The sequence below is a fragment of the Andrena cerasifolii genome, chromosome 6 (assembly GCF_050908995.1).
Source record: "Andrena cerasifolii isolate SP2316 chromosome 6, iyAndCera1_principal, whole genome shotgun sequence".
NCBI classification, from domain to species: Eukaryota; Metazoa; Arthropoda; class Insecta; order Hymenoptera; family Andrenidae; genus Andrena; species Andrena cerasifolii.
Window position 1 is genome coordinate 12,256,857 of NC_135123.1, and position 27,212 is coordinate 12,284,068.

The following is a 27,212-nucleotide window of genomic DNA, read 5'->3' on the forward strand; positions in this document are numbered from 1 at the left end:
CAGTCGACCTGAACTAAACACCTTCGCTGTTTCCGAGCGTTGCATTTATCCAGAAGGTCGTCTTTCGAACGCTTGGCAAAGATTTCAGGATATCCTTTCTACCTTTACCAATACATTCCTCGAAAACGTTTAGGTAACTGGTATTAGTTTTGATTTAAAAATTCCGGAATTTGTACTAGTGGCCTTTGCACCATGAATCTGGAATTCAACTCAAACACGTTATCGTAGATGAGGTAACAGAGTAGAATTAAAATTGATCTTTAATAGAGCAGCGATTTAATAGGAAATACGGCGCTACTACCTTTAAATTTGATTACTATATTCTTGGATATTAAATTCAAATATGTATCTATTTTTGATTAAGTGTCTTGTAATCAATGCGATAATATGAACTTCGGAAGTGTAGTGAAACTGGACACTTTTCCCGCGTAGGACATGTTCTGCGAAGCATTGATGTCTCCGTCGTTTTGGTAGGACTTATCGTGGACCTAGTCGGATATCGGACCTACCAAGTGTCACTGCATTAACTGAAACATTTCATATTGTATAGAAGAACCCAATAATACTTTGAGAACCAACGCAACTAAATATTCATTTTTATACACATACGTCAAAATATTTTCAGAAAAGTGTTTTCCACGAAAGGAGCTCGAACTTTGAAGAACGCAATGTAATACAAAAACTCGAAAGAAATTGATCCTCCTATCGAATTATAATACTTTTTATTAGCCCAACCAGAGAAAGAGTAAAGTATTTGGTAAATCTGTTGAAAGTTTTAGTATTTATATAAACTATCGAGCCTCCAGTTCTCCAAAAGGCCGACGTTCGCCATCATGGCGTTATCAGAATATCCTCTGTGCAACTACAGTTTCATTATACCATCATTCACCAACAGATGGCAGAGCATGAGCGATACAAGCACAGCAAATGTTTACATGCTTATTATTTGAGGCTATCGGCGCAATAGTGGCGTAACCCACAAGTTTGGGTGAATTGTCGTTTCAGCCTAAACCACTTCTTATACAGCAAAATTTTAATTCTATAGTGTCCTGAGCAACCCCTCAAAAACATACACAAAATGGCAGCACAAAAACGTGTTTTTGCACTGAGCATTTTGTTGTTCTGGGGTTACATCACTATTGCGCTGATAGCAACCTCATTTATCGTTCTACTTCTGTGCGCGTTCATTCTCTAATGAAGCAAGTCAATTCATAAGTTGATAGATAATCTGAATTGATTCCACGTTATCAGGTTCATTCATTATTGCATGCTGACCTCAGCTTCCTCCTCGTGTAATCTTCCCATGTACCAAACAGCATTACTCTTGAATTGTTATTTAGGAAAACGCGCGAAGTTTTTTCAGGCTTGTGTCAGAAATTTTGATTAAACACAACTGGGGCGCATAGTAGATTACATTACTGTGTATAGAGAATTACGAAAAATCTACGTGAATATAGAAAAACATCCATTTCCTTGTGCTAGCACTGGACGCCACTGATAAACCTTATCGTCTTATTTTCGGTTTATCAACGCCCTCCTCGAATGATACTCCTATCTCACACACAAATAATTTCTATACACACCGCTGCATCTTTTTTTCTCTCATAACATCGCGTTATGTGGAATATTATTTTACAACCGGAGTGAAACCACGTCTACCACGGCTACTACTCTTCCTCAGCTAATCTGACCAATAATAATCCGACTGGTATAGTAAGAAATTAATGTGATGCACATTTGCTAAAATGAAAAGCTTGATCACTGTTTTAAATGAAGCATTCTTAATAATACATAAAAAAAGCTTCATTCAATCACGAAGGGCAGATTTTTAGAATCATGAATATTAATTTGACTGAAATTTCGCTCGACGTGAATTAGAATTTTACTCCAACTTTATTATCAGCTACTTGGAACTTTCAAGTACTTGTTTATTCAACAATTTAGCCGATTCAGCATCTTCCCCTGGTACGTTCATTGTACTGTCATATTATTTATCATACTCTTGCACTCTGCTAGGTTGATGTGCTTCCAGAATACAAAAAGATATATTGGATCGGAACCGAGCTCCCTCCGTTAATTAACAAAGCAGCATCAGAGCGTCGTGGGTATAAAGCCCTATCGAAAAAATATGAGAAAACTTGAACCGAGATAGGAGAGCAGAAAACTCCAAGCGATAACTTATGCCACTTTAATATTGATACGTCGTTCGCTGTTGCAGCGAATCAGGTTGGAGTGGTGGTGTCGAAACTCTTTACACAAACCTATTTGACGTTGAAACCAAAGACAGAGTAATTGATCATTCCTGCCTGAATTTTATTAGGGGTCGAGAAGAAGAGATCCAACGACCATTATTCGTATTGTGGGCCCATTATCTTTTCTATGCCAACTGGCACTATACATGCCAGAAGAGAATGGCAGGTCAAGTCTATACAGCACATCTATACAGTCCTCTTCGAAGATACTTAATTTTGAAAAATTTACATTTTCTGTCGTTCTCGATTTTCCTCACTGATTTATAGACAAAATTTATTTTTAGTCTGCCCCCAGCAACCTAGCAGAGTGCAAGAGTCCTCCAAATTAAACAATTTTTCTAAATCTTTATTTTCCTACTCTTATGTGTTCGATAAGAGACATCTAAATAGTATAGATGTATATTCTTGTATAAACGATCAATTTATATCTGTCTGCGCGAATGACGACTTAGTTCTGAGATTAAAAAATTTAAAAAAAATTAAAACCGACTTAAAAAAAATAAAAATGCACTAAAAAGTCAAAAATAATTTTTCCCTTATTTAATCTACGACTCTCATATTATTTAAGTCGACATTTTACTGCATTTTTATTTTTTTGAAGTCGGACTTAATTTTGTTACAATTTTTTTTTAAATTTTTTAGTTATATATATATTGGCACAACATGCTGAGGAGATATGCGCGTACGTACATAAAATAATAATAATTAGGTGACAATAGTCTTTATTATTAACCAGAACCGGCGTATTGGGCCAATGTTGGTGCAGTGTAGGATGGAACCACCGGGGCGTCGCCCTCGTTCGAATAAAAAAAAAGTTCATCAAAATCGGTCCATATGCTGAGGAGTTATGAGGAGATAAACATAAAAAATACATTCGAGTCAAATCTATAACCTCCTCCTTTTTGAAGTCTGTTAAAAAGTGACGGTAGATTGAAATGGGGTGAAATAAACATTGTGGTGGAAATGAAATGAAGATTCCTATCGCGCAGTTTGTTTATTAACTAACCCACAGCGAATAACTGAACCAATTCATGTCTTCATCGGCACTTTCACTGATATCGGAATGATATTCTGTCGGTATTGCGTAAATAAGGAACGCGTCTCGATGAAGTATTCACGAACAGACAGATCGATTGAGTTATTAGCGAGACAACGCTTCTAGCACAAACAAGCGGCGAATAAATTATTGCCACTTGCATTTAACTTTCCAAAAAGATTGACTTTGTACATTCGCTGAGTACGCGTGTACTTGACTCAATAACAGTTGACTTAACCGATGTCGATGCAGACCACTATTTCCGTTCGTGCTGGTATTTATAAACATTGACAATGTCAGGCTTCGTCTTCCAACACGTTCTCCAATAATCATCAGTGGCGCCATAGTCATGTGAAATTCATAAAAACAATAATTCAACTAGGTCGAAAATCGAAATATCAGACTTGGCAAGCTTGGAATTATCTGCGTATGTAAGCGAATATGCGAGAAACGAAAGATGCGAAGACACTCGGGATGTTCTCTTGAGCTCCAATTACTAATTACTAAGCTTATAAGTACCACTAGGGTTTCACCAAATATTCGTATAAAATTCGACCAATACTCAGAATACACTTAGTATGTACCATCACTGAGAATCCTACAAATACTCGAAAAATTAAAAAAAAAACCTACCTCACATATAAGGCATTGGGAGCAAAAACGAACTAACATTATCATTATTAACTCAGTTCCGCAAAAAAATGTGGGTTAATAGTCCGTTTTTGCTCTCAATGTCATATATTTTCCAACTATAATCCCTGCCAGTCGGCCCACAAGTGGGAACGCGGCTTAAATGTCAGCTCAAGCTTCTTTAATCTTATATACGACAATAGGAGCGCAGCTCATCACTTCGCGAGTTAATATGAATTGCGAATTATGAAAATCCTGAATAAACGCATTCCGAGGATGCCTCAGCATTTAATCCGTGCCACTGCATCTCAATCCACCAACGTTTCCCTTCAAGGGGTTACGCAACCTTCGAAGCAGCAAAACGGAGAATACACATACAGATTCGTCGTAACGAAACTACCTCAATTTTTTCAGTGGCACCATCTCTGCGTTATTTGCAAGGGCTTACACAATCTTTTTACGCATCATTTTCGGACGCTGCAAAGATGGCGCGAGCCTTGAAATACGCTCCAGATGTTCACGAATTGAAGCTTCCTGCTCGCCTGGTGTCTCAGCGTGGCCGAGTTCACGCTTCGTGCGGCGATAGATTTAGCAAAAGTTCAGACAGCCGCGAACCGCTATGGCAATTACTTAATCAGAGTAGAGGAAGAGAGAATATCAAGGGGGGGCAGAGAGGCGGGGGCGTGAAAACAATTCTCGGTGCGTGTGCACTCGCGACGATCAAAGGACGAGACGAGGTTGCGTGCAGACTGCGAATCAGAAGACACGCGAGCGACTTTTCTACGGCCGATCGAGTGCAAAACGGATCGATAAGCATCGCCGCCAGTTTGTACCCATCTGGATCCATTCGGTGGATCAGTAGTCGCTCGTGTTCCGACGAGTGCGAACGGTTGCTCCTAACGCGATCTACATAAACCTCGTCGAATTGGACTCGAACACTGATTTCAATTCAGTTAAAACAACGCCGAACGGCCGTTTGATCTCGCGCCAGCCGCCATCCAACTCGATCTCGATCGCGCTTCCACCCTTCCTTTCCACCCTGTCCCCCTTTTCCCGGAACCTCGCGTGTGTTATTAAAATATCAAAATATTTCGGCGAATACGTACTGCGCAGGAGTAAGGCAGCAGGAATTTTGATAAATTCCTAGAACGACAGTTAGCCGTTGAATATGAGATGATGGATCGTTGCAAGAGAGAGGAAAATACGGAAACGAAAAGCTTGACCGTCGACGGACGCATCGGAGACGGAATATCCAGTGAAAGTGGCGAGGATTTCAAGAAGCACGGTAGGTGTCTTGATCGATATAGAGGGATCGATGCTTTGGACAGGAAGAAAGATACCGAACATTGAAATTCCTTCGAAATATTTGAATATTTTAGTGACGGGGGTAGCGACCCCTTGTCAATGGAAAGAGAAATTCTTTTCCATGCTATGAAATGAATATTGAATTTTCCCGCAGGTATGGAGTATAATGACACTAGGAAACTCGGAATACGGGATTTAATCGGCAACGAATTGAAGACACAAATGAAGGTACCGAAATTCTAATGCTGCGTCAAATTCTGTTACCCTGGTTGTTTGTTATAAAATTTCAATGTCCGCGGTAGGTTTATACAGTTTACACTTTCAAGAGCTGTTGCCTCCCTGCACGCGAGTGTAACCGAATTCGAGAATCTTCATTGCGCAATCCATAAACGCGAGCCTCTAGTTGCAAAATGTTCTCTTTATCGCGTTTTATATTTAACTTCTTAGTATTAAAAATTAGATCTCGGTTTTCGGAGGTGGTTCGATTATCGAAGACCACATTTTTGCTTCGGTATCGCCAAAGGCGAAAATATAACGAAACCGTTGTTCTTACTGTAAACTGATAAAATTCTTAAATTTTGTAAGAAAGATTCGATTAATTAATACCACCAAAAGATAAGCCTTGCACGTTAAATTCAAAGATTAACTAAAGTAGCATATCGCGCCGATTGATCGATCGATGGCGTTATGTCACGAATAAAACGATACTCGTCTTTTGTAGGAAATGAGGCACGATATTTTGGAGCGTGTCAATAACCGTATGAACGACATGGTGTCGGAAATAATGCAAAGTGTTGACAAAATGACGTGCACCGAGTCCAAAGATCTTGTTGATTCGGAAAAGTATTGCAACAGAAGGTAATTACACTATCGTTATTACAAACAATTGCAAAGCAGTCGATTAAATAAGAATGCAAATATAATTGATTACACACGATTTTCAGAATTCTAATTATTTGCACCGTCGAATACAAATTAGATTTTATTAGTTTTATTAATTATTAAATTTCCCTCTAGAAAACCCACGAGAGGCGACGTTCTTCCTCCTAAACAATTCCTCACGAGGAACTCCTTGCTGACCGACCTTTACGAAATCAAACACATACGGACGATTTACAATCTCATCATATCAATCCTGATAATTCTGTTGATACACACAACGGTGTACGATATTCGACAGATGAGATCGTAAGTACTAGAGTACTCAGTTTGTAATCGCCCCTTGCCTCCTACTGTAATTTAAAGTTCTGTAGCCTGATAACAAGTACTGTTTACAAAATTTGGTGCAATATATCTTCTGTAACAGCGGTGCTGGATTAACTAATAAGTAAAATAAGTACGTGCTTAGGGCATCAGAAGAAAAGGGAAGGGGGGCATCATAGAAATTTTCTGAATTTTAAAATCTAACTTTTGTTAGAAACAATTTTTAGTCAAATTATCGGGTGTAAGAGGACCTCAAAATCTTTTAAGTGCTTAGGGCCTCTAAAGGCCTTCAACCGGCCCTGTGAAATATAAAAATAATATGGACCTTAATATTTATGATAAATAAATTGTTATTCCAGGCCCACTCTCGCTCTCGGCACAATACGTCGTGGTTTCAGCAAACTTCCGATAGTACTTTCCGTCTGGTCACTCATGAAATGCTCGACGCTAGCAGTTTACACAAGTTTCTGTTTCTGGGCCAGCCGTCGCCTCGGCTTTTCACCGAAATGTGAGTCGATCGGAAGCTTCGCTTCACCCCTCGCCCTCTATGAACCTATCGACATGTCACCTTATTCTATCTCCACAGCCTTGGCAATAAAGATTTGGGACTACTCGTGGCTAGTGACCATCATTCTCTATCAGATCATGTTCATCGCGCTGCCCATGAAAACTGTTATCACTGAGAACTTACCAGTTGGGTCCAGCTTGATCATACTTATGGAACAGGTCTGTCTTTTATGAGAATTATTACCAGAAGCAATTCGAGCTTGAATAACTATGAGTATTTAATGAGAAAACAGAATCTGTTGGGGTAATTAATTTCTAGTGGACTTGGTACGTTTGTGTTTAGATGCGGTTCGTGATGAAAACGCATGCTTTCATAAGAAGCGAGGCACCGAGATTTCTGTCGCATAAACCCCACACGGACATGCCGATACCGAAGCCAGCAGATTTCTCGAAGTATCTATATTTTCTGTTTGCACCGACTTTGATCTACCAGGACAACTATCCCAGGTAAACTGAACGTTTAATATTATTAGGAAATGTAAGGAACAATCCCCCTAAACTTTACCTTAATTGCAACAATAAAATTACGTCTTTTTCAATATAATTACCATTACACTTGCGACACAGTTTTGCTACCATTATTTATATCGTACTATTAACCACGAGTAGCATTATGAATGATAATCAGTTTATCATGAAACTTGTCATAGGTACTTCCCTACTTCGATTACTTATTATCTTCCAACTGAAATTATCGTTTATATAAAGTCAAAGGTGCAAAGTATCAAAATACATGATAAAAGAAATATATCGCCGCTGTCGAATAGCCTTCTTTCATTTGATCGTTTTGTAGATGTTTTGAATCCATACTGTACTTTATTGCTGCAAATAAGATTAGTATTATAAGGACTAATGACATTCCATCGTGTGTAACGAATAATTGCCACTGTAACAAAGTGGATTTTTCTATCTGCCACGGGGAAAGCTCCGATTGACAAATGTATATTTTTGTAGGACGAGGAAAATTCGATGGAACATAGTTCTGGTGAATTTCGCCGAGGTTTTAACGGTGCTACTTTTCGTGGCGACGATCTACGAGCGAATGATAGAACCGTCCTTCGTAGATTTCGGGAAGCAACCAGTCGAATTTGGAATGCTGGCACTCAATATACTCGACTCGATAATGCCTGGGATCCTTCTATTTGTCTGCGGCTTTTACCTCCTTCTGCACTCTTGGATGAACGCATTCGCTGAATTGTTACGATTCGCCGACAAGATGTTTTATAAAGTAAGCTTTGCTGGGGTTGCGCGCACTTTTTAAAATGGCCACGTCGCTGTTTTTAAATACGCAAATTTGCTAAGCTTGGTTAAAGTCGCGGAGGGAAATGTAGCGAGAGAGGCCAGAAAATTAGCCACTCTTATTGTGGAGGGAGAAATGACAACTTTCCAATATAAACTTGCCTATTTGTAACGCAACTGAGAATGTACCGTTAACCACTGACCAACGTTCGACCACTGACTGGACGTTTCTACTTGAACGTCTGACCTAATAAGGGAGTTACCCACAGTTCACGAAGAGGGTCGAAAAAGAATCTTCTCTTTGTATGGACACTTTACTCAAAAAGTGGCCCTTATTTATACGTGTCGAATTTTTTTTGTATTTCCTTGCTCTCACCCCCTAGGACGGTGCCATTTGATAAAAAAAATAGTCCCTGAAAAAGTTTATTGCAATCGTACAACATGAAAGGGTCGCGACCAGGCTTTAAAGTTTAGAATTCGTCAATGGTTTGAATTTGATGAATTTCTCAGAAATACCCTATCGAAATATTATTTGAACAAAATTTCGATAGGGCTTGCCATTTTTTAGAAATTCTTTAAATCCAAACTATTGATGAATTCTAAGCTTTAAAGCCTGGTCGGCACCCTTTCCTATTGTGCGATTGCGATAATCTTTTTTCAGGCGCTATTTTTTTTTATGAAATGAAACGATATTAGGGGGTGAGAGCCAAAGAAATCGCAGGTTGAAAATAAGGGCCACCCTACTACACACGTAGATATTCAAAAACATTAAATTCCATTTTAAAGTGGCAAGATGAATTAGGTACCTGCACATCAAACATTAATTTGTTCGAACCCAACCAACGATTTCCTCCTCAAAGCCAAGCTATCCCTAAGACTCAAAATTCCTCTTACCCGTTGCCTTACCTCTTATACAACAATATTAAAAAAATGTTCCATCATTGTCCAAACATCCAACATACTACACCGTTAAATCGTTCAGTTACAAAACCACCAAGAAATGCCCATGACCTCACACGAGTTCCACGGGATTCCAATAAAACTCTCAAAACTTCCGTGCAGTAGACATTGGTCGCCAGTTGTGTCACTTAAAACGCCGTTTCTTGCAGGATTGGTGGAACTCGGTCTGCTTCAGCGACTACTTTCGAACCTGGAACATCGTGGTGCACGACTGGCTCTACACCTACATCTACAAGGACATGTACGAGATCGTGGTGCCCCGAAACAAGCCGCTGGCGACTTGCATGGTGTTCGCCATTTCGTCCATCTTCCACGAGTACCTCCTATGCGTCGCCTTCCGCTTCTTCTTCCCTGTGATGCTGCTGCTGTTCGGCGGGATCGGCCTCATAGCGGTGTTCGTGCTAAAATCAGCCGGGAACGTGTTCTTATGGTTCTCCCTGTGCCTGGGCAGCGGCGTGCTCACCAGCTTATACTGTATGGAGCATTTCGCGAGGATCAATTGCCCTCCGGCCCGCGACGACTTCTTGGATCTCGTGTTACCGCGGATCTGGACTTGTACCTTCCAGTAGCCGGTCGAGTACGCTCGAAGGCGAACGAGAGAAGTCGATGACATTCGGGCTCGAGGCTACTGAAAGGTGGATTTAGCGAAGGTTACGCGAATTACAGGGTGGCTGACACTTAAGCATGGATGATCAATCTGTATCGTGGAATTCGATTTTATCTCCATGCAAATGTTCGTTGGATAGGAAACTTTCGAGCGGGTCCAACTTAAAAGTCTGAGAAGTCTGAGGCTACTGGAACGTGGATTTAGAGAGGGTAGCGTACGCTCTAAAGTGGCTGGAGCTTAACCGTGAAATGACACTGTAATTTGGGATTTACTTCTGCGGAAAGTGTTCGCTCGAACAGGTGGCTCTCGCGACATGGAATACGTTTAGCTGTGACCAGTATTAAGTTCTAGTAGCGAATGAATGAAAAGGGTACTGCGGTTTAACCGTTGAAGATGAAAATGAAAAAAAATGTGTTGCATTAAAGGATACTCATTGTTGTAAGCTGTGTAGGTTCGCGTCGATCATCAGTGTGATATTATGCTAGATGTGAACGTACAGATACTTGAGATAGTAAACTAGAAATAGATTCATTATTCATTGCTTAGTTGAATTTTCCTTGCGCCTCTCCTCTTTTCCAGGATTTATCTAATTGAAATGGAAGAAACCTGGATGAAGGCTTTCCAAAAAAGACAATCTTTATTATCAAGGCTTACAATACGTGTCTCGAGGATTCGGCGTGTTTCGAAGACACTCGTCATTGATAAAGATAATTATATACTTTATAATCGTATGTATATACACATATATATATATATGTATATATATATATATCTTTTCTCTATACAGGTCGATGCTTAAATGTACACACACGCTCTAATACGGTTATACATTTATACACAGGTATCCCTTCTTCACTAGTGAATAACGGAATCCCCCTGCACTGCGTAAAATTGTCCCTAATTCCCATCAATGTCCTCTCATTTATCAAATTTCACAATTTACTTTAGCAGCGAGGCACGAGGCTTTACACCCTCTGCAAACGTTCGACGAAACACCTGAAAATAGGACACAGTGCAGGGATCGAAGACTCGTAAAATGTATACACCGTGTGCCCCTGCTGCAGCGACACAATCGAAAGCAGAGGGAGTCGATGGTGCAGGATTAAAACTTTCAAGACTGTGACAACATTATTATTCTTTTAATCGTATCTTATTCTCCTCTTTACAGTCGACGCGCAGTCCGGCGGATTTTGCGGCGAGACTGTGTCATTCGATGAAAGAAAGGTATCGAAGGTCGTTACATGTACATACGTGCTGAATCGAGATGAAAGAAGAACGCCACCACGAAAGCATCAGAAACATCACCGAATCACACGTGAAGAATTCCTCGCGCGCAGAATAAATAATTAATTCGATAGAACCAAGTATTCTGCCATCAATCTCTTCCCGCCTTTGCTCGCGTTCAAACGATGCCGATAGCCATCACTACCCCCTTACTTACAGAGCTGATTACCAGCGCCTTAGCTCCTATGTACACGATATACCGTGAGCATTGAAAAAATAAACCATTATATTTCCATTTTCTCCGAAGCACCAGGCAATTTCCCTCCAGAACCATTCGCCATTCTCCACATCGAAGCAAGGTATTGTCTACGACACTGCCACCCCCCTTGAAAATACAATTTTACACGTGGAAACTAATCGTACGTTGCATATCGATGTAATCATTTATTCCTGTCTCTAATATTATTAATAGGCAACAGACCATATAACTCGTCCATTTTATTCATACATTCCCAGGCGTCCCTTTCCCTAAGCCCCTTTCCTTAATTCACTTCAAGCATCGAGCAAGTACCATCGATCAACAGATTCTCTTCCTCCTCGAACAGCATTCGATTCTTAAACCGAACCATTTTTCTTCTAATTTGTACAAATGTGACGCGTCCATTCTTCATGAGATTAGAATTTCAATCCTTTGGGAAACCAACGAATCCTTATGTAAAATTCAACTATTCACCCTCGAATAACCGTGTTGGAAGAAGCGCAGTTTCGCGTTAGAAGGAAAGATAAGGTCTCCATCAATTCCGTCGGAGTCGCGGTTTATGGGAACGGCGGTGGAAGAAAGCATTAAATCGCAAAGGATTAAAGCTCCATCTCTGAATATCTCCTGTTTCACCTTCTACATACTTGGCACTTGGTACTCGCCATCTCTTCCCTCCCCTATCGTTCTCGTCTACATCCCTCTACATCGCGCGATTGCGCGCCGATAGAAAAATCGTTCGCCTGAAATAAAGTTAATCTCAGAGAAGCCTCACTAAAAGCTCGGTAATTTCGTTGCGGCGCGTTTCTCCTCCGACGCTTTGATTGTTCCACGATTCTCCTTCACCCCCAACAGTGTCCTGCGAGACCCGGTTGCAGGTCCCGCCACTGCGGATCGTTCTCACAATGTTTAACATTCGTTACGCAATAATCTCCTTAACTCGTTCACACACTCGATCGTTCGAACTCCACAAACTTCTGAAGCACGGCGCGCAGATCGATCGAGGATCGCGTGTAAAGCCACGATCCCACGTGTGCGACACACTCGAAGAACTCAAAGAAGTTCACTCGGTCGATAAGCTCAACGAGTTCAGAAGAAATGTACGAAAATAAAGGTTGCGCTAAATCTTCTTTCTCCCCTATTCTGTTTGAATCGCAGGAAGAATGTGTTTACACGCTAAGTGGAATCTTCGCTCTCGATCGAATTCGTGGATCACCAGTGGCACGGTTTCAATGTCCTTTATGACTCGCATTACGCATGTAGGAACGTGGCTTAACGTTTCCAAAGTAATTATACGAGACAACGATCCTCGCGTCACCGATTATTTCAAAACGCTGAATGGGAAACGAGCACCAGTGGCCATTATACGTGGCTGAAGAATTTTGCACGAGGAAGGACGATTGGAGCGAATAGAAGATTAGGAAGGTGAGGATGAAGGACACGATAATTGGCTACTTAATTCTCCTTTCTTTTTACAGCTCTTTCTCCAAGAGGATTATCCGTAGACAGTGCTTCTGTAGTAGTGTATTTCGCGTAAGTCACTAGACTGCCGAGTGGAGGATAAAATACATTCGAGGGATAGTATCATTCATCCTTCGTGTAAGTTCAATATCTTGACTTGCACCAGTGGTCAGAAGGAAGGATCCGATTTTCAAACATGTTCAGGGATAAATGTAATAATACATTTATTATGCTGATATCACTCATCTATTCACTGGAGAATTCTCTCGTTGTGTATGATATAGACTGAAGCATATTTTTTTTATAACTTTCTGACCACTACTGCACTTTGTAAATCTCGACGAATTCCGACGAAAAAATATTCTCGAACGTTTCCGTCGTCCAGTCAGCAATTGTCCCAGCTACACGAAATAAACTAATCAAGAAATACCCTATGTGTAATTAAATACCATACGCTTATCTCGCGGTGCCCTTATAAATATTGTCCAACATGGATTCTATCGAAAATAACTTCGTATGTACTCGCCTATATTCATTTGTGATACGTCGCGACCATTTACTATTCTTTCCTGCCTCTTCTTTTAGAAATCTATGAACAATCGTTCTATTGCTACCCCCCACCCCCCCTGCCCCTAGCCATCGATGACGATTTGATCTCCACGCCCCCCCCGTGAAGTAACCATCTTCTTGTCTTTCTATGTATGGGAAAATTAACCTTGATCAAGATTCGCATGCGGGGACACAAACCACCCTAGTATTCGATAAAATATTTTAAAAGAAGAAATAAATTTGAATACTTTACAATGTGTCCCCAATCCCTGAAGACTACTGGTTCTCGAACTCTCGAGAAATAGAATAAAACGGTGTACATAAATACACGACCCAGAAAGGAAGAGCGTACTAATACTTCGGTATAGTCTTCTGCTTTCACTAAAAACAAATTGCAAGTAAGAATTAATTTACACGCGATACATGTAATTTTAACTACCCCTTGAACAGAGTGGTTTCTAAGATATCGACCACCTCACTTAATTATAGTGGTACGCAAGAAAGATTGTATGAAATATGAATTATCGAAAACACTTGTTCTTCTACTTTCCAAATTAAACTGAGTTGCTGGTGTATCCTGAACGCTTACAGGAAAATTAAACGGAAAAGCCCTTCCACATTACCTCTTTTCTACACCAGCAACCCAACGGAAGACACTTAGCTGGTCTCTAAGCAAAACCACAACGTACAATAGATTTCACACATTCGCCTACCCAGCCAACACTAAGAGAACGGAAAATAGTCCCAGCGAAGTCTACAACCGATTTTCCCAACAGTTACTTCAAACCGTTCTTACCGGTATTTCCACAAGGAACCTCAGAAGCCGTCAAGGATCCCACGATGCGTGTGCAATCGATGTTTGAGAAGCACTGTGCTATATGTGAGGAGTCAGCGAGCTCGCGAGCCAGCCAGGTCGTGCGAAACGCAACACGCCCGTATACAATTAAATCTAGAGTTTCAGTAACCTTCATTTGCCCATACCCACCAGCGCCTCGTCCATCAGCTCGTCGTCGGTGATGCACGGCGAGGCGGAGTGAGGCGACGGTGGGATAACCCTTGGCGAGGGTGCTGGGCTCTTTACAATGTGCACGCTCACCGAGGGGCTGGCGGGGAAGGCGGGAGGAGGGGGTGGTGGCGTGTTTCTGCGCACCGCGGCCGCTTGGGTCATCGCCCTCTCGGGAATGCTCGTGAAGTTCAGGCTCTTGGCTACGTCTTTTGGGGTAGAGAAATCCAGCAGCATCTCAGCCGCCTCTTGGGAGGTGGTCGGCGGTAACTCCGTCCCAGGTGTCTTCATCGTGCCAGAGGAACCTTCGGTGGAGGCCACCGCTCCTAACGAAGAAGAACTCGATGATCCACCAGACGACGGTGGTTGCTGCGACTGTTGCTGCTGCTGAGCTTGCTGCGCTGGCTGCTGCTGTGTTTGCTGCACCGGCTGAGACTGTTGCGGCTGCTGCTGCTGCTGTTGCTTCTTCTCGTCTGATTTGTACTTTGTAATAGTCACGTCCACTGGTTTAATGCTGAGATTCAAGCTTTCCGCGGTTCCGTTGCCCGACGCAGAGGTGCCTGTCCCATTGCCACTCGTTATAGTGCCTGTCGTCATCATGGCGGGGTACACGGATTTACTGGTAGACTGTGCATCGGAAGTTTTAGGTAGAACGGCCATTACTGCCCCACCGGCGGTGTCCTCTTTGCCACCCGCCGTGGAGTTCAGAGTGCTACCCAGAAACTGCGTGTTACCCCTGCCCATCGATGGCTCCTTGCACGTGTCGCGTGACTCGTTCTCGGACGACTGCATCGAGAGATTCGTGGGGACGTCCATGTCGTGAGTGCTGCTGCTGGACAGAGCGGGGAGCAAAAGGTTGCTGGGGTTCTCGGTACCCAGGCTTATAGACATCACCGAGGCTGCGCTGGTCATAGAAAGATTGTCAGGCTTCGTCTGCACGTGATCCCGCCTACCCTGGCTCGGTTGGTCCTCCGACGTTGCTTTGGTGACCGTCGAGGGGGTATTGACTATCGTTTGCAGCTTCCCCTGCTCCGTAGACTGCTTGGCAGTTAGATTCTCCAAGGACTTCCCTGTGTCGGGAAGCATCGACAGCTTCTCCGACTTCTTGTCGCTGGAATCTGCGTTGGCTCGGGCGGACAGTTTGGGTATCTGAAATTTCGTATCCAGTTGCTTCATCAGACCCTCGACGACCAACTGTGGCGGGAGATTCGGCAAGCTCGAAAGATTTGACATAGAAGCATGAGCGGCCAGAAGCTTGAACGCTCTTTCGCTGTCGCTTTCCTCTCTTAGACCAGAGGGACTAGATTTCCTAGTATCCCCGATGCTTTTCGATGGAAATAGACTTTTATCGCCAGACTTCGTCAACCGCGATTTATCACGGTTCCTACTGAGATCGGTCACACCTGAACTGGTTGTTTTCGGGGAGCTCGTGGAAGACTTCGAGGACATAACGTTTTTAGAGAGTAATCCGCCACCGCCTCCACCGCCACCGCCGACGCTGATCCCTCCAGCGCCGTTGCCGCTGCCAGAATTCGGTCCTGAGATGGACTTCAACGCAGACATCATCTTCTGGCCTAACAACGTCGCCTTGCTACCACTGCCGCTACCAGAGCCGGAAGAGGACGAGCCAGATAGCTTGGGTGAGGTTTGAGACGGCGGTTTCTTCGACGCTGGCCCAGAACTGACACCCGGCTTCAATCCAGTGTGAGTTTTCGGTGAACCATTCCCCGACATGGACGTCGACGATGCGGAGGAACTCGACGACGTCCCAGTCGCCACAGACGCGGCGGAGGATGATAACTTGAGGTTCGCTCCAGACTTCGAGTCCTTGGTGCGAGTTTTATTAATCGTTATCTTCATACCATCGGAACTATGCTTCACCATGTACTCCGCAGGATTCTTCGACTCGATGGACGAGTTCTTACTGATGCATTTCCCCTCTGTGGCCTTGTTCGACGAGCTCCCGACGCTCCTTTCTTTCGGGCCACTCGAGTTTCCACTTCCGCCTGTGGCAGATTTGGCCCCGCCGTTACCACCGTCCTCCGTACAATGCTGAGCGTTCTTCAGCTTGTCAATCACAGCACTCAACGAGCCCTTCCTGTTTCTCGCCTGCTGCTGAGCGATGGCCGACTTGCCCAGCTCTGTGCTCCCCGAAGGAGGTGTGCTGCCGCCGCTGGGGGGCAACGTAGACTGCGTTTCCCCGCTAGGAATTAATTCCAGCTGTTTCAACTTACCGCTAGACGACTTTGTTTTAGGGCTCTGGTGGCCGCCAGAGCCCCCGAACGCTAACGACGATGTCTTTCTCTCCTTGTCGCGGTTCGAGTCTTTACTCGACGACGACGACGACGACGACGATGAAGACGAGGACGAGGAAGACTTGGCTTTCGATTGTCCAGAGTCGGTGGTTTTGCTGGACGGCGAATTGGCGGCGGATTTCAGGGCGGACATGCTCGGTTTACCGGTGCTAGCCGAGCTGCCGTGCTTCGGCGACGATGTGCCGTGCTTTGGACTCACGCTCGCAGGCACTGGCGTGTGCTTCGGGCTACTGCTATAGACCGGAGAGTGCTTTGGACTTTGCACTGGCTTGTTTGTTGACTGTTTCAATGTAGGGCTGGACTTACCTACGAGAGCGAGGGGGCTGGTGTGCGTCGGAGACGGGCTAAATTTTCGTAAGGTGGTGGCCGGTGACGAGGGCCGCGAGCTCAAATTGGGCGGCGACTCGGTCGGTTTAATGCTCACCGAGACGGGTTTCGATAAAGGGTCCTGCTTAGAGGGTATCTTATCCGGTGGAGGTCCCATAGGACTGTCCTCTCTCTTACGCTTACGCCTCTTCTCCAGCTTTCCCTTGTCCTCCGTAGACTTCCCCTTCGAGCTCTTACGTTCTCTGCGCTCATCGACGAGACCTTTCGACTGCGTCGGCCCTGCTATCGGCGTTATAGTGATAGAACTCGGTAATGTGGTCTGTGGCGAGGACGCTATCGGTATTATCTCGATGCCTGGCCTCCTTTCCAAACCCATCCCCGTAAGCACAGAGTTGTAGTTAGTCGTTTGACTCAAGCTACTGCTTGAGATTGGCGTTATACTTACTGACGGCGGGACGAGACTTTTGTTCTCGTCGAATATAATCGGACTCTTCTTCTCTTCTCTCTTACGCGACTTACGGTCTCTTTTGATCAGCTCCTCGACGTCCTGCAAGTCGTGCACTTCCGTTATCTCGCTCTCGTTGTCGAAATCGTAGTCGGAGCTCTTGTCCGTGCCCAGTATGTCCGTCGGGTCTAAGTTGGAAAAATCCAAACCGCTTGTCAAGCTCGTAGCGGAGGTCGGCGTGGACGTTCTCGTTTCGGTTAAATTCTCCCTGCCACCCGTCGGTGTACCGAGCGGCGTTGAATCCGAACTCGAGCTCTCCAACAATATCTCCGCGGCCTCGTCACCTTTCCTCTTCGGGCTCCGCCAAATTCCATCCGCCGTTTTCCTTTTACGCGTCTTCTTCGTACGCTCGTTCATGGCGTTCGCCATAGAGATCTTTGCCTGCCCAAGCAACGCCCCCAGCTGCAAGGGATTCAACATAGCAGTAGCTGTGGTATCGGATTGACCGGAATACGACGGAAAACCGATACTATTCTCCGTTCCGGCATCTAAAAAAGGCTGCTGTTGCTGCTGCTGTTGCTGTGGCTGCTGCTGCTGCTGCGACGACTGCTGCCTTCCCATCGTTCCATTCCCATTATTCAAGCCGGGCTCCTGTTTAATCTTCGTTTCCCCGTTAGTAAAGTCCGGCATACCAGAGCCGTTCTGCCCGTTCTGATCCTTGCCAGAGCCAAGGTTCACGTTATAGTTCCCGTTCCCGCTGTTCATATTGTTCATGGTGCTCAAAGAGTCTCTACTCTCCCATGATTTCATAAGGATCCTCATTGTTAGAGGTATACTGAGACACTTTTGTAAGACCTTCCCAGTCAGATCTGACGTCTGTTCCGTATTGTTTATACTTATGCCGTATAACTTGCACTTCAGGGCAGAGATGTCCGTCAAGTCCAGTTCCGCCGTCGCCATCGTCTCCTCGAATGGATGCTCCAAACTTACCGATATGTGTTGCCACGACAGAGCGCTCACTTCGAATATAGTGGCGTGTTCGGGGTCTTGCCGGGCCATGGGCCTGACGCAACTGGCGATTAAAGTGTTAAACAGAGCTTGCTGCCGTAAATACACCAAGATCTGTGGAACATGGGCCGGATGGGTGAAAGGAATACTGCACACTAACACGCCCTCCATGTTCTTGTTCTCCGTCATGAAATAGCAGTGCTGCTGGTCCGGCAAACTCTGTGTAACAGGAGGTACATTCAATGCAGTGGACCAACTCGGGTGATTAGCCGATAGATAAATTATGTTACGTACTACGTATAGTCCTCTGTTGTTCCGACAATCCAGCTGACCCTCGCTGGCGTGCTGGATAATCAAACTAAGTAACGGATGGGGAGCAGATATGTCCCCACATTCAAGCTCCGTCACCTTTTGTATCCTACGCACTAGCTCCATGCACATCGGCATCTTCTTAACGAGCTTCAATACGAAACAAGCTGGTAGAACCGACGAGTTTGTACTAGTTAACGGAGCATAGGATGGAGTGCTGCAAATAATTCATTATTAGTTCCGATGCGACTGAATGAACGAAGGGTAATATTCTTTACAACGAATTTCTCCGCAGACCTTTTCCCTGTAGAACTCCTATTTACAGTTATGATACTAGATGTAGGCAACTTGTGAGCAGTCGAACCTTCCATACATACTGTAACGGAATGACCGATCTTCCGCTTGATAACTACTTCTGAGCTCAATGCATCACAGGTACGATTCTCCTGATCTATTAAATCATAAGGCGAAACAAAGTATGTCAGTTTCATTGGGTGGCCCCCTCTTCTTCGCTCAAGGATTCCTAAAAGGATAACATCAGTTTTTAGCATTCCAATCCTGGTTCTGCTTTGGGAAGATTTGCAGTCGTTTATTTTAAGACTAACCAACTGGGCTTTTATGGACGAGATTAAAAGGTTCCTTTATAAACGTCTGCAATTGAGCTAAGATACCCAGATCAGCTTCCAGTGACTGTAAAGCACTGAAAGCTTTACATTTCACCTTCTTATCTGCGTTTAATTGATATATTGAAGCTAAACCTTCTAGTTGTACTGTAAAATCAACAAAGTCCCCTCGTGATAGACAGGATACCAACACATCGCAGCTCTGCAAATATATTATTAAGTATTATTACTCGATACTGTTATCGATCGAAGCGTGCTTAAATAGTTACTCCTTGGAAACATCAAATTTATACCTGCTGCTCGTTTTTCCCCTCGTGATGGATTTTAACATCTTTAACTACACCTGTTGGCTCCAAAAGAACTTCCAAAAAGAACATATCTGAAGATATAAACAACTCTGTGCCTGGTGGGCCAGACATCATAAACTTTAAGCTGTAACCCAATTGCAACACAAATATTGGCTAAGTTATCTGGTTTTCTTTCCCGGTGGAATGCTTAATCTATGAATATTTACCCCAACTGCCTGGTTAAACTCTCCAAACGTTCCACCATGGATTGCAAGGAGGTAACTTTTATGGAATGTTGCAAAGTATCCAAGCATTTCTGCAGTTGACTTTTCTCTGCACTATCGATCGCAAACCTCTTATCCTATCGTAGCAATAAACTTAACAGATTAGAAGCGATCGTAAGCTGACTAATACTTAATTGCGAAGAACTTACGAGCATAGCCATGCGCAAAGTTTTGGCAGTCTCCACCAAGGACTTGAATGTGGAAGCCTTGGATCGTAGCTTCTCCATGAGCAATTCCATCTGCCATTCTTTCCCCTTATCCATCCCTGTACCACCAGTGGCAGGAGGTTGCCCACCTGCGCAAAAGAATGCATTCAAAGTATATCCAGGCGCTGTACCAAAATTGTTACACAAATAAAATTACTTTCACAAACGACCCAATCAATCTTTCATAATTACAATTGGCCAATCACAAATGGAGTTCATTTTTTTTTATATGTGCACATACAAATGTTTTAAGTTGCTACATATTTGGGAAGCATTTCAATTCTCAAAAGTGAGAAAGAGATTATGGTCGATATGAAAATTACAATTTTTCGTTCATATCGAGTTGTAAGAAAAATTGAAAAGGTCGCGCTAAAGAAGTTGTAAATTACACTCACTAAGGGGCTTTTGTCCGTTCGCAACATCCATGTATCCCGTGGTGGATCACACGGATGTTGAAATCTATACGTATATCGATATACGTTTCACTACTTTGTATCACAACAACATTATTAGACACTACATTGTGACAGGAGCTGTTATTTTCACCTAACCCACGTTTGATCGCTTAACTGCTCCTAACCTTCACGCACGATACCACACAATACATGTACGAACTATACTTATGTGGAAGCCATAGGATTCTACGTATAGGCGTTTTCGTCCGTAACATGACTTAAGAGGGGGAATTCACTGACGCTCGCGAATGCACACCCTCCATACTCGCAGCTTGTGCATGGATGTCACGTCCTGATGCATTTTGGAACGATGCTGAAATAAGCTTGAAAATATTGACTATGTCACCTATTGGATAATTGAAGAACATTCTGCTATCAATTACCTATTGAGAAATCTTACCTGCTGTGAACCTAAGTTACCTTTACCACAGACGAGGTATAGCTCCGACAGTATTTACTTGCCGACACGTTTAGATCACCGACAATCATTTGGCTACACTTTTAAAAACCCCCATGCTCCGAATTGGTTGAAATTTTGAGAATAGTTTTTTTGACAAAAATGATGATTGCAAGAAGGATTTTTGGCGACTTGAAATTTTTTTTTACCATTTAAGCGTCATGTTACCGACATCGTCGTAATCGTGGGCAATTTGAAGATGACTCTAAAGCCACAGAACCTGCTGTTTTCAATTGTTTTTAAAAGGTATCGGCAATAATTGTAACTTTGATCATTGTAATTAATGTAATTCCTGCCGCCTGGGGGGTGTTTTATATTTTATTTTATTTTCGCATTCCAATGCAAACCAGAGTCATCCTAATAAGTATGTACAGAAGATTTCTACTCTTTGGATAAAATAAAGTGCTTGCCTTACTTGTAAATTTTACGAGAACTGCAAAGAAAAGATGGATGGTAAGAGAATTGAGATGTTATCATCAAATATACGCACAGCAAAATTTATTCAGAATTGTATTTTTATAAAACTTTTAGAATGGACAAAACGTTTTGTCACGAGGAATTGTTTGCACCTTGTAAGGAAGGCACTTATGGACATTCGTCGTTTAAGTTTAAGAAATGTAACAGAAACCGTGTAAAAGTACTGCTGATAATAATAAATGAAACCTTGTTCAACCGCAGAAAAACTTTCCATGAATTATCATCGTTCCATACCTATCTACGATACAGCAAAATATCAAAATTATTTTTAAACTCATCAAATGCATCAACTTGAGGTCAAAGTCCTTGGGAATTATAGCGAATTCTGTAGGTTATGGCATTATCCACGTACTGCACGCATGCGTGTTCGATGATAGTTCCAGTTCTTTACTCGCGATTCCATGTGCATACAATTTAGTATCGTTTAATTGGGTGCGTACGGGTAACCGCTGAAACTATGTCACAATATAGATTATTGGGTGCTGTTGCACGTCTTTCGTGTATAAATAAAAAAATCGTGACACAAACAGGTAACTATAAAGCAAAGGAAGTATTACGTTTCCACACATTTTATATAGTCAACCTTTGCTCTCGAGCAGCGAACGTTTCACTTGCACTAACTTTTATTCGATGTAACAATCGAAATGCACGTTCAATTGGTACCGGGTCATAATTATAATGTGTATCAGGTATCCATAAAGTGTGGAATCTCGAAAGATGTGTTCGAATTAGTTTTAGAATTAGAAAACCAGGCGGTACATGAGATTCGTCTACACAGGCACTGGAAACTTTGAAGGCAAATCGTTGTCATTTAATGTTTAATATATCGTTATAAAATAATAAAGTGGGTTTTTATTCTCTCCTTTACCTTGGGCTCTATTTTATGTGACAGCATGAACTTTCATTTCAGCTTTGTATCGAACAATGAGATCACTTGCTACTGCTGCAAGTACAAAACATTTGAAATATAAAGTTGTGGATAATGTAGCAGTGGTTACCATAGACTCTCCAGGAGTCAAGGTATATTGTGACAATAATATAATTGTTTATTTCAAACACTATGCACTTTGAGCGAATACATTGATACATTTTAACGCAGGTGAATACCTTAAATGCCGATATAATGAACGAGATTGCAACCATCTTAAAAAATATAGAAACAAATCCTGCCGTTAGTTCTGCAGTTCTTATAAGTGGAAAACCTAGTTGTTTTATCGCCGGTGCCGACATTACTATGTTACAAGATTTAAAAACTGCAGAGGATGGTTACAAAGTATCTATAGAGGGTCAAAGGATTTTGAATGTTATAGAACAAAGTCAGAAGCCGATTGTGGCTGCGATTCAGGGTAGTTGTGTAGGAGGAGGTCTAGAGGTATAAAATTCAAAGAATTTTATGGATATATTCATTAATATTCGTATTCCTTAAACTCTTGATTAATCTTGGTTCTTTTTGATTCGCATAGGTTGCAATGGCTTGTCATTACCGACTCGCTGTTAACGATGCAAAAACGAAGTTAGGACAACCAGAAGTAATGTTAGGTATTTTACCTGGGGCAGGAGGGACACAGAGATTACCCCAATTAACATCCCTCCCCACCGCACTAGATTTAGAGCTTACCGGTAAAACTATTAAGGCGGACAGAGCCAAAAAATTTGGAATCGTTGATATTTTGGTAAATCGTCTTGGTCCTGGAATTGGAACAGCGGAAGAAAAGTAAGCGATGTTATACTCGGTTGGATATGTATCTGTGAAAATTGTTTGCTATACTCATGTTTCAAATGTTTACAGTACCATGAGATATTTAGAAGAGACAGCTGTCAGAGCTGCGAAAGATATCGCGAGTGGAAGTTTGAAAATTAATCGTAATCCTAAAACTTTGACCGACAAGCTCATGAAGTATGCTATTTCCTTCGAGTTTGTCAAGGATCAAATATTTAAAAGAGCAAGAAACCAAGTGATGAAAATGTCGGGTGGTTTGTATCCCGCCCCCCTTAGAATTTTAGACGTAATACGTACAGGTTTAGATAAAGGGTCAGCTGCTGGTTATGAAGCGGAAGCTAAAGCCTTTGGTGAGCTGGCAATTACGCCGCAATCTAAGGGCCTCATGAGTTTATTCTTTGGACAAACAGCCTGTAAGAAGAATCGGTTTGGGACACCAAAGAGTGCTGTTAAGTAAGTATACTCTCTTACACGTTACGTCAAAGATGATTAATGTGTTTGCGGAACATTGGTTTTCCATCTTTCAGAAAAGTGGCAGTTGTCGGTGCTGGTCTAATGGGTGCAGGAATTGTTCAAGTAAGCATAGATAAAGGCTACGACGTGGTCATGAAAGATACCAATGAAACAGGTTTATACCGAGGTGTCAACCAAATACAAAAAGCAATGGATAATGCTGTAAAACGGAAGAGATATTCCAGGTTCGTGCGAAATGTCCCTTTTATCGTGAAACGTTAGCGTATTCCTCTTCGAATTTTTGTTACAAGCAATTTTTCGTTATTCTTTTCAGTGTTGAAAAAGATAAATACCTTGCTAAGCTTGACGCTACTTTAGACTACAGTTCCTTTAAAAATGCGGATATAGTAATCGAAGCTGTATTCGAGGATCTTGCTATTAAACACAAAGTTATAAAAGAAATCGAAGCAAACACGCCAGAATACTGTGTGCTCGCCACTAATACATCAGCAATTCCTATTACCAAAATAGCCGCTGGAAGTAGCCGTCCAGATAAGGCAAGTTCGGAAAAATACTTGATAAAGTGGAAAGTTATACGAGTCTAACGAAATGTTGATATTACAGGTGATTGGTATGCATTATTTCTCTCCGGTAGATAAAATGCAACTTTTGGAAATAATAACGCATAAAGGGACGTCCACTGAAACCATTAAGACTGCGGTTGATGTAGGTTTAAAACAGGGTAAAACAGTGATCACCGTTGGCGATGGTCCCGGTTTCTATACCACAAGAATTCTGTCTGCGATGTTGGCTGAAGCCATTAGATTATTACAGGTAATGCGACCGTTTTCCTTAGCATTGAACTGATACACTAGATAAAGTACAATGTTGCGGATGAAAACAGGAAGGTGTGGATCCACTGGATCTGGATAAATTGACTAAAAAGTTCGGGTTTCCGGTGGGAGCAGCGACTTTATCGGACGAAGTCGGCATTGACGTTGCTGCCCATATAAGTATTCATCTTTTGGAAGCTTTAGGTGAACGTTTCAGAGGCGGAGACACAAATATACTTGGCGATATGGTCAAAGCTGGTTTCCTTGGTAATTTTCTCTTATTTATTCTACATACAGTTTATTGTAACATATGTGTATTTAACGAAGTGTGTACATTCTTTAGGGAGAAAATCTGGCAAAGGTATATTCGTGTATGAAGTGAATACCAAGAACAAAGATGTTAATCTCGAAGCATTAGACCTTTTAAAGAAATACAAACTTGAACCGAAAGGCAGTACGTCCAACGAGGATCGTCAGCTCAGAATGGTGTCCCGATTCGTTAACGAAGCAGTGTTTTGTTTAGAAGAAACTATATTGGCTAATCCGGTAAGTACTTAGTGCGCGATCTTTCTGTACGCGGGATGAAACATAAATAAATATTTTTTACAGCTGGAGGGTGACGTGGGCGCTGTTTTCGGGCTAGGTTTCCCTCCATTTACGGGCGGTCCTTTCCGCTGGGTAGATTCTTACGGAGCCAGTAATTTAGTGAAAAAGATGGAAGAATTCCGAATTCATTATGGCGACAGTTTTAAGCCATGCCAGACATTATATGACATGGCGTCTGATCCAAACAAAAAATTCCATAAACAATAAGCACACCTCGAAGCTGAACGGATAATAGATGCTTGAGATTTTGATACATTTATAATGATAAGTGAATCATACCCGTTGTTTCGAAAGTATAATATTTTTCGATAAGTATACATGTTGAGATTGTTCCAGTGGCGTTTTGGACTTTCTTTGACGGATATCAATGCAAGGAAGATATATATGTATTTATTATAGCATTTTTATACCGTTTATACGTTGAGACAATTTTTAATTTTCATGCTACATATGTATATAGTATAGCATTAAAGTTTATTTTTGCAGAATAACATAGATGTGCAAACTGGGTGTACATATGTACACTGCTCCGAAAAAAAGAACATATACATTTTACGGCTCGCAGATCAATAAAATAATTTTTTTACAGAAATGTCGTTAGTAAGTCACTTACTCAGACGAGCACACCGATCGTCTTCCTTTGTAAAACTAACGGCGCCAAAGATGCGTGAGCGTATAGTAACGAGTGATAAATGCACGCGAATAAATTTATCGTCTAATTAAAATTTTTTATTCGCTTCGAATTATGAAAGACGTAGGAGCGGTATTCTCGTTCTTGATGCAATGTCTAAGAGATATTGCACTTTCAGGTGCATGCTTATTTATGAGAAAAAAAAAATTGAATCGTTCCCTGTTCGATAACATTCACGAATAAGGTAAATTTAACTTCCGCGGAATAAACAGAATTCCAATATACACGTTGGTTCAAAGGATTTTATTATAATTTCTACATGGTAAAAGTGCCTGGGAACTACTGGAAAGTACAATAGCACTGATAATGACAGAATGTTAGTAAATACACTTGCATGCGAGGTTACAACAAAATGATCTTGATAACAAAAAGCACTTAGTACCAAACAAGTATTATGTTTGTTCTTTCCTAAATATAAATCTATAAATAGAAAGGCAGGCTGGGCGCTCTCCATTAGGTGATAGCGCTAATCTCCAGCTTAAGGGTAATTACTTTTTAAATTGATGATCGCAATTGTTTAAGCAACGTGAATTTTTCCGAAATCATTGAAGCGACAAATTTCGCGCACCATTATAAGCAGCGTAGTGAATAAAATGTGGTGTAGAAAATTTCCATACTTATTCAGGTGTAAATCTAACGTGTACCTGATGGTGGGATGTTGATTTCCAGGTATTTAACAAAGGAACTGTTGCGACTTGCGTTATATATTTTCAATGGTAAAGACAAATTTTAATAAAAACAACTGTGGGTAATCAAGAGGACATTTTACGTCATCTACCGGTCCCACACCTGTTTGTGACATTTACAACATTAAAAGAGACCGAGTCCTTGGCTGATGCAAGAAACCACGGCGTTTCGTGAGAAACCGTTGACGAGGATCATGTTTTTAAGTTGACCTGTACCAGCTTTGTCCTGCGCTGGTTTGCCGAGTGCACGAGATAGAAAGTTAGAAGACCACAAAAACGTTCTCTGGACGCGAAAATAAACGATCGATACGCGTTGTTGTCAGTTAGGGCTTGGAGCGTGTAATCAAATTGAACCGCCGTGTTTGTAAGGAAGCAGTATTTTTGGCGATTCGGTTCATGGGGCGAGTGCGAAAGATCGATAAAAAATCTTATCTCGATCGATGGCCTCGTAAATTACGTTTGACATGAACGCGATCCTTTTTTACAAGTGCGAGGAATGCGATAATGTTTGCAATGGAATTTTTTTTATTGTCCCTCGCCATAACCGTACTTCTCTTCTGTTACGTAGGGAACAAGATATTCGTCAACATTGAGCATGTCCCGCGTAGTACACGTGTGCTCGTATAATCTTCGAATTGCTTGCAAAATATTAAGATCGGTTAATCCATTTCAGTTCTACCGAAAATGCATTACGACTATATGGAAATTCGCATTCTGTTAAGTCTTCTGGGCACCTAT

At 42.2% G+C, this 27,212-nt stretch overlaps 3 protein-coding genes across 5 annotated transcripts; 2 read left to right on the top strand and 1 right to left on the bottom strand.

Annotated features, from left to right (window-relative positions):
- The first annotated feature begins 4,604 nt into the window (after positions 1 to 4,604).
- LOC143369711 (sterol O-acyltransferase 1) lies at positions 4,605 to 10,340 on the top strand. Of its 2 annotated transcripts, XM_076814002.1 has the most exons (10): positions 4,605 to 5,020; positions 5,078 to 5,203; positions 5,378 to 5,451; positions 5,945 to 6,081; positions 6,241 to 6,411; positions 6,786 to 6,934; positions 7,013 to 7,152; positions 7,277 to 7,440; positions 7,948 to 8,221; positions 9,342 to 10,340. In XM_076814002.1, exons 2-10 carry the CDS (start codon positions 5,092 to 5,094, stop codon positions 9,759 to 9,761), a joined length of 1,641 nt encoding a protein of 546 aa, XP_076670117.1. In that variant the 5' UTR covers positions 4,605 to 5,020; positions 5,078 to 5,091; the 3' UTR covers positions 9,762 to 10,340. The 2 variants fall into 2 exon arrangements, with proteins under 2 accessions (XP_076670117.1, XP_076670115.1); XM_076814000.1 differs by having other exon boundaries at positions 4,605 to 5,203.
- Positions 10,341 to 10,410: 70 nt separating this feature from the next.
- Med1 (Mediator complex subunit 1) lies at positions 10,411 to 20,937 on the bottom strand. Of its 2 annotated transcripts, XR_013085467.1 has the most exons (9): positions 20,492 to 20,937; positions 20,040 to 20,185; positions 19,834 to 19,967; positions 19,613 to 19,751; positions 19,302 to 19,521; positions 18,994 to 19,219; positions 18,682 to 18,913; positions 12,220 to 18,606; positions 10,411 to 12,166 (listed from the first exon to the last, which is right to left on the bottom strand). XR_013085467.1 is itself a non-coding variant. In XM_076813981.1 (8 exons), the coding sequence occupies exons 1-8, from the start codon at positions 20,520 to 20,522 to the stop codon at positions 14,257 to 14,259; spliced, it is 5,478 nt and encodes a 1,825-aa protein (XP_076670096.1). In that variant the 5' UTR covers positions 20,523 to 20,937; the 3' UTR covers positions 10,411 to 14,256. The 2 variants fall into 2 exon arrangements, 1 of the variants encoding a protein (XP_076670096.1); XM_076813981.1 differs by having other exon boundaries at positions 10,411 to 18,606.
- Positions 20,938 to 21,700: 763 nt separating this feature from the next.
- On the top strand, positions 21,701 to 25,689 carry Mtpalpha (monolysocardiolipin acyltransferase Mtpalpha). Its single transcript, XM_076813785.1, has 11 exons — positions 21,701 to 22,015; positions 22,396 to 22,505; positions 22,585 to 22,857; positions 22,949 to 23,199; positions 23,275 to 23,658; positions 23,733 to 23,903; positions 23,993 to 24,215; positions 24,283 to 24,492; positions 24,563 to 24,758; positions 24,835 to 25,037; positions 25,101 to 25,689. The coding sequence occupies exons 1-11, from the start codon at positions 21,943 to 21,945 to the stop codon at positions 25,302 to 25,304; spliced, it is 2,298 nt and encodes a 765-aa protein (XP_076669900.1). The 5' UTR covers positions 21,701 to 21,942; the 3' UTR covers positions 25,305 to 25,689.
- The last annotated feature ends 1,523 nt before the right edge of the window (positions 25,690 to 27,212 follow it).